Source organism: Nesoenas mayeri, assembly GCF_963082525.1.
Source record: "Nesoenas mayeri genome assembly, chromosome: Z".
Taxonomy (NCBI): domain Eukaryota; kingdom Metazoa; phylum Chordata; class Aves; order Columbiformes; family Columbidae; genus Nesoenas; species Nesoenas mayeri.
The window spans coordinates 42,418,742-42,425,682 of record NC_137542.1 but is presented as its reverse complement, the minus strand read 5'-3'; the positions used below and the strand labels follow the sequence as shown (position 1 = coordinate 42,425,682).

The 6,941-nt window shown below is 42.6% G+C and overlaps 1 protein-coding gene across 1 annotated transcript in view; it reads right to left on the bottom strand.

The window, feature by feature from the left end:
- Positions 1-2,816: 2,816 nt before the first annotated feature.
- Positions 2,817-6,941, bottom strand: part of CAMK4 (calcium/calmodulin dependent protein kinase IV) — a gene marked incomplete at both ends in the record, with an annotated part of 165,845 nt that continues 161,720 nt past the window's right edge. The window contains 2 exons of the mRNA XM_080362423.1: positions 2,817-2,972; positions 6,094-6,246. Coding sequence (XP_080218549.1) covers positions 2,817-2,972; positions 6,094-6,246 — 309 coding nt within the window. The remainder of the gene's footprint in view (positions 2,973-6,093; positions 6,247-6,941) is intronic.

Genomic DNA, 6,941 nt, shown 5'->3' with positions numbered 1-6,941 from the left:
ATATTATATTTTAATTGGCTAATACTACAATATGCCTCTAAAGGAAAAGTTTTGCTAAGTTTGAAAACTTCAAAATGATGGCAAGGTTCCCTCTTTTGCTCTTGAAGGACTTTGCTGATGTGTTGAACATATTAAAAACTTAAAGCTTAGGATTTCAACAGAAAAGAGCATCAGTAATTTTCTACCTGGTTTATAATCACAGATGTGGAACTAATCCACCTCCAGCAGTTTTTCGGTGTGTTTATATTTTTCTGCCACAGTAAGACACTGGTGTTGCACTCCCAAGTCTAAATTATGACAGATGCCACCGCAATGTGATTTTTCAGACAAAAAAAAAAAAAAAGCACATAACACTTTAGTTACATGCATACACCCTGACACTGCTCTTCCTTCTGTATACTTTTGTCATTCATAAACCGGGCATACTACTTTACTGAGTCACATATTGGTAATTCATTCAGCACATATATCCTGATTGTTTCATATTAAGCATAATAAAAAAACACTAAGCAAAAACAACTGAACCCCTGGAGCCTTTACGCACAAGACTGAGCTGCCTCTGAGATCATGCTGTCACAGAGAGGTCTCCAGTTGCATAGCATCAGTTCATATTTATGATATGCTATGGTATAATTTAGCAGAGAATAACTTTAAGAATCAGCTGGGACTACTTTTCAGCTCAATAAACTATGCCTCAGATGAAGATATTTCTGCTCAAGCACTCATAGATGTGCAATGACTGTGCAGCTGGCTCCACTTCTGCAGATTAGAAGCAGTTATCCTAAATAAAGGAGGAAATGTTACAGAAATTCAACTTCTCCTGCCAAACCTCCCCACCAACCAAACTTGGATGGCTTCATCACTGTAACCAGGGGAGGAGACCTCTGGCTGAGAAATGCACTTGTCCTGCAGTCACCTCACAGGAGATAAGAAAGATAGTAAGAAGGGAGACAAATGTATGTACCTATCACCTTCTCCAAAGTGATTTGTCTTACTGTACTTGTTTTCAAGGGAAAACCTGCAAAAGTGTCTTGCTGGCCTGTTCACACCTGCCATGCCCCAACAGCTGTTTCAGCAGACCTCAAAGTATGTCACCTGGGAAAAGGATGGATGCTTGTACTTTAAATTTCTAACTGTGCTTAGTTAACAAACCTTATTGTACAAGTTTGAAGAGTTACAAGACATGGATAAAATTCTCAAGTACAATACAGTCATTAGCATGCATTCTCACCTAGTAAAGACAGTATCTTTAATCTTCCTTTTTATATTACTCTAGATTACATTTTATTTATCAAACCTAGCATATGAATAACATTGCATTACCTTTTAATTTCATTAGGAAATGTAGCTACTGAATGATTTATCAATGACTTGTTTTTTCAGTAGCTTATACATTACAATTTTTCAAGGCAAGTTGTGCAAGGCCTAAATTGACATAAAAACAAAGCAAAGAAGAATGTTGAGTGTATTAGGGTGTTAGGTAACTATTGGTGTTAAAAAGTTTAACAAATACAAATGACATTGTTCTACATCAGATTCTTTTTGCCATTTCTGTAATATATTGGTAACAATATGAAATTCACATGCTATTGAAGTGATAACAAACACATGTAAATGGTCATACATACTGACCCATGTTAAGTTTTTAAATTCCCATCAATTATGTTCAACAAAAAAATCAAGATAGCTGAAGAGCCTGACCCTAATTTTGCAAGCTGATCCATGCACACAGCTTTTAACTTAAAACACAGGAGCTCTGGGTGGACGCAAGATATGTGCTGGTGGATCATTTTGCAGGGGGGGTCCTTTGTTAGGAAAACCTGGACAAATTTGCTGACAAGTGGAAACTGTTACTCATGAGGCTGAACAATCTGGGAAGCAACTAGATTATACTCCTTGCTCCGAGACCTTGTTTAAGAGTATTTCCCCAGAGCAAAACAATTAAGTCATGGAATGTCTTCCTTCAAGCATTTACAACTTGTATAATTGCAGATTATTCCCTTAGGCCTTAAAAAATGTCTTCTAGCTGCACAGTTTAGAATTTAATGAATAAATATAATGGTATTTCAAAAATTTGCACCTACTTGAATCCTCTTTTAGTCTACTGTTTTATTTTGCTAACACTTTTCTAGAGAATGAAATGGTAGAAGTCTGAGTAATTTTGGTTGTCGTTAAAGTATTGTATATAAACAGGAAAAGTCAGAATAAGGCATTCCTAACACAAGCATGAGCAACGTACATTTTAATGCCCAGTGGAACTAACATTATAATTTCTTCCCAGAAGTAGTGGAATGTTTTTTGCATATAAATCCCCAAATACTTTTTGAATATTACACATAAAAAGCATTATTTTGTACATCAGTTTTAAAAGCATTGGCTTAATATTTCCTTCCATTTCATCTGCTGCAGGACTATGAATCTGGAAGGAAGCAGTTCAAAGAAACTCATGACATACAGAAGACACTACTTCCACAGAACAAAATTAAATAGTATTTTGTTTCAAACGCCATCTAGAAACACTAGATAGATGTATATGAAGTATATGCATTATGGTAGGTAGTTTTTAATCCCCATGTTTTTACCTGCCAGTATTACTGCAAATAACACTGTTTCCATGACATGCCTTATGGAACAGTTTACTATTTTCATAAGCAGTCACATGCATTGAAGATAGGATCACCAGCCAGTGCATTTGGCACCCCAAAGCAGAACCAGAGAGGCCAAGCTTACGAATCTCTCTTACTGAATGACAAGTTAGCTGGTGTATGAAATGACAAATCTCAGCTGATACAAGGAAGCACATTAACTTAAGACATTTATTCTGGAGCTGCTTCTTCGTCCTGAGTGGGTTTCTCTTCAGGTTTGCCATCATGGACGGGAGATGGGTTATGGCTGGGCTTGTTGCTGTCATGCGCGCTGTGACCGCTGGCACTGCCGAGGCGAGTTGATGCCACCACAGCTTTTACTGCAGCCTGAGAAAGAGAGGATCAAGAAAACATTCCTTAAAGGATATGGCCTGTCAGTACTATAGCCTTAGCGCCGTCCCTTTAGGGAACGTAACCATGTTTAGTCTTCACAGTAATGTCACATTCACGTACCTGCCTGGGCCTGGACAGATTTAGAAAGCCACATGGAATAACAGATTGAAGTTTAAAATTGCTGCTTTCACAAGGTTACTAGTTGGCCAACGTACACAGAATTTTTTTTCAGCTGCACATGCTGCATTTTTTCCAGATATTACTTCAGATCTTCCATGTTCAGGTTAGATGAAAAAACAAAAGTAATCTTCCATCATAATAACAGTTTTCTCACTGCTTTTTCCATGAGAAGTTCACAAGGGAAACAACATTTATCACTACTGCACAATTATATACGCTAGGCACAACAGTGCAGATTATATGGGCAACCTCCTGTATGTAGATATAAATACACATTGGGGCTAGGCTCTCACATTACATAAAATGTCATGTGAAGAAACGCATTGAGACAGTTGTTTTAGCCCTTGCCTTGATGAGTTGTATTGCCTCAAAAAAACAAACATACAGAGGTAAGGAAAATAAATGCTACTCCCTGTGTATGACAACTATAGCTATTTTTGACTTGGCTAGCTTTTTGCTTAGGCATCACAGAAAAAGCAGGTCTGCAGGAAGGGATGAGGAGTATAGAAATATTTGTGGATGGTTTGGAGAGGTAACCATGAAAATAAGAAAAGAGAAGGAAAGGGAAGAAAAGAGAAGGAAAGGGAAGAAAAGAGAAGGAAAGAGAAGAAGAGAGAAAGGAATGGGAACGGAGAGGAGGGGAGGGGAGGGGAGGGAAGGGAAGGGAAGGGAAGGTGCGGGAAGGGAAGGGAAGGAAAGGGAAGGGAAGGTGCGGGAAGGTGCGGGAAGGTGCGGGAAGGTGCGGGAAGGTGCGGGAAGGTGCGGGAAGGGAAGGTGCGGGAAGGTGCGGGAAGGGAAGGGAAGGGAAGGGAAGGGAAGGGAAGGGAAGGGAAGGGAAGGTGCGGGAAAGTGCGGGAAGGGAAGGGAAGGGAAGGTGCGGGAAGGGAAGGTGCGGGAAGGGAAGGGAAGGTGCGGGAAGGGAAGGTGCGGGAAGGTGCGGGAAGGGAAGGTGCGGGAAGGTGCGGGAAGGGAAGGTGCGGGAAGGGAAGGGAAGGTGCGGGAAGGGAAGGGAAGGTGCGGGAAGGGAAGGGAAGGGAAGGGAAGGGAAGGGAAGGGAAGGGAAGGGAAGGGAAGGTGCGGGAAGGGAAGGAAAGGAAAGGAAAGGAAAGGAAAGGAAAGGAAAGGAAAGGAAAGGAAAGGAAAGGAAAGGAAAGGAAAGGAAAGGAAAGGAAAGGAAAGGAAAGGAAAGGAAAGGAGGAAGGTTTCTGTAAGGCTACTAATATAATTGCATGCTTTCATAGCCAAAATAGAGACTATGTCCAGAGACTTACGCTGTACCTCTGAGACCCTGGATGAAGACAGGTCAATGGAGGAGTTTGCTTTACTTGATGAGGACTGGGTTAGGGAGCAATTAAATAGTCTGGACATCCATAAATCCATGGGTCCAGATGGGATGCATCTACAAGTGCTGAGGGAGCTGGCTGAAATCATTGCTAGACTGCTCTCCATCATCTTTGCTAAGTCTTGGGAAATGGGAGAGGTGCCCGAGGATTGGAGGAAAGCTAATGTCACTCCAGTCTTCAAAAACGGCAAGAAGGAGGACCCGGGTAATTATAGACTGGTCAGCCTCACCTCTGTCCCTGGGAAAGTAATGGAACAGCTTATCCTTGGTGCCATCTCAAGGCATAAGAGGGTTATTAGGGGCAGTCAGCATGGCTTTACCAAGGGTAAGTCATGCTTGACCAACCTCATAGCCTTCTATGAGAATGTAACAAGGTGGATGGATGATGGCAGAGCGGTGGATGTGGTCTACCTTGACTTCAGTAAAGCCTTTGACACAGTCTCCCACAGCATCCTAGTTGCTAAGTTGAGGAGGTGTGGTCTAGACAATAGAGTAGTGAGGTCGGTTGCAAACTGGCTTAAGGAGAGAAGCCAGAGAGTGGTAGTCAATGGTGCAGAGTCTAGTTGGAGGCCAGTATCTAGTGGAGTGCCTCAGGGGTCAGTACTGGGGCCAGTATTATTCAATATATTCATCAATGATTTGGACGAGGAGTTGAGTGTACTATCAGCAAGTTTGCTGATGACACTAAGCTGGGAGGAGTGGCTGACATGCCAGAAGGCTGTGCTGCCATCCAGCGGGACCTGGACAGGCTGGAGAGTTGGGCGGGGAATAACCTGATGAAATTTAACAAGAGAAAGTGTAGAGTCCTGCATCTGGGCAGGAACAACCCCAGGTTCCAGTATAGGTTGGGAAATTACATATTAGAGAGCAGTGTAGGGGAAAGGGACCTGGGGGGTCCTGGTGGAAAACAGGATGACCATGAGCCAGCACTGTGCCCTTGTGGCCAGGAAGGCCAATGGCATCCTGGGGTATATTAGAAGGGGGGTGGTTAGTAGATCAAGAGAGGTTCTCCTTCCCCTCTACTCTGCCCTGGTGAGACCCCATCTAGAATATTGTGTCCAGTTCTGGGCCCCTCAGTTCAAGAAGGACAGGGAACTGCTGGAGAGGGTCCAGTGTAGGGCAACAAAGATGATGAAAGGAGTGGAGCACCTCCCTTATGAAGAAAGGCTGAGGGAGCTGGGGCTCTTTAGCTTGGAGAAGAGAAGAGAAGACTGAGGGGTGACCTTATTAATGTTTATAAATATATAAAGGGTGAGTGCCATGAGGGTGGAAGCAGGCTCTTCTCAGTGGCAAACAAAGATAGGTAATGGGATCAAGCTGGTACACAAGAGGTTCCACTTAAATTTGAGAAGAAACTTCTTCTCAGTGAGGGTGACAGAACACTGGACCAGGCTGCCCAGGGAGGTTTTGAGGTCTCCTTCGCTGGAGACATTCAAAACCCACCTGGACATGTTCCTGCGAGACCTCACCTACGCACTCCTGCTCCAGCAGGGGGATTGGACTAGATGATCTTTTGAGGTCCCTTCGAACCCTAAACATACTGTGTGGGTGCGTGTGTGTGTGTGTGTGTGTGTATGTGTGTGTGATACTTGCCTTAAGTTTACGTCGGGCATTGAATTCTTGAAGTTTCTTTTGTGCATTGTCCATATGTGCAAAGTTTGCTGCCTTCCCTGTGACCCATGGGTGCTGCAAAGCTTGTAGAGTGCTGAGGCGTTTCTTGGGGTCTAAAACAATCAACTTTTTAACCTGCATCACAAGGAAGAGATATAGCAGACTGTTAAGTTTATTATTCATTTACATTTATTCAGCTTTGCATTTTGGGGCTTTGGTATTGGTTTGGGAAGAATCTTAATGAAACACATCCTAAGACACCCACAAGAATTTGCACTCAGGTCTTTGTAAATGTTTATTTCTGGCTTTTCTTGGTCTCCCATAAATAACATCTGAATAAGATGGCCACAAAGAGGGAAAAGAGGAGAAAAAGAATCAACTAGCTACCAACAACTGTAAAAAGTATGTACCAATGCAGAAGGTTTGTATCCACCATAGGCTGTTTTATGTCTGAATTATCACGTAAAGCCTAAGAGATTCTCAAAATGCCCTCAGCCAGGCAGTTACCTTGATGTGGACAAGGTTTAAACTGGATTAGGAAGTTTACATTCTAGTGCATGCAACTCATGCAGACTTGTACCATGCAGTCACTGCTGAGTGCATCACAAATTAAATGTTTCTTTCAGTCACTGTAAAACCTCATGTACAAATGAAACAAAGAGTGTACAAGGATTTTTCCCTTAGCCCACTCTGAAACTAATGCTTTTTAAGTCATTCTTTCTGTTATTGAGACCAGGGAAGCTGCACCTCTCCAAACACAACATTTTTGGGAAGAAGGCACTGCAGATATACTCCTGGGCGTGGAGGTGGTACAAACCGCTGGGTACAAA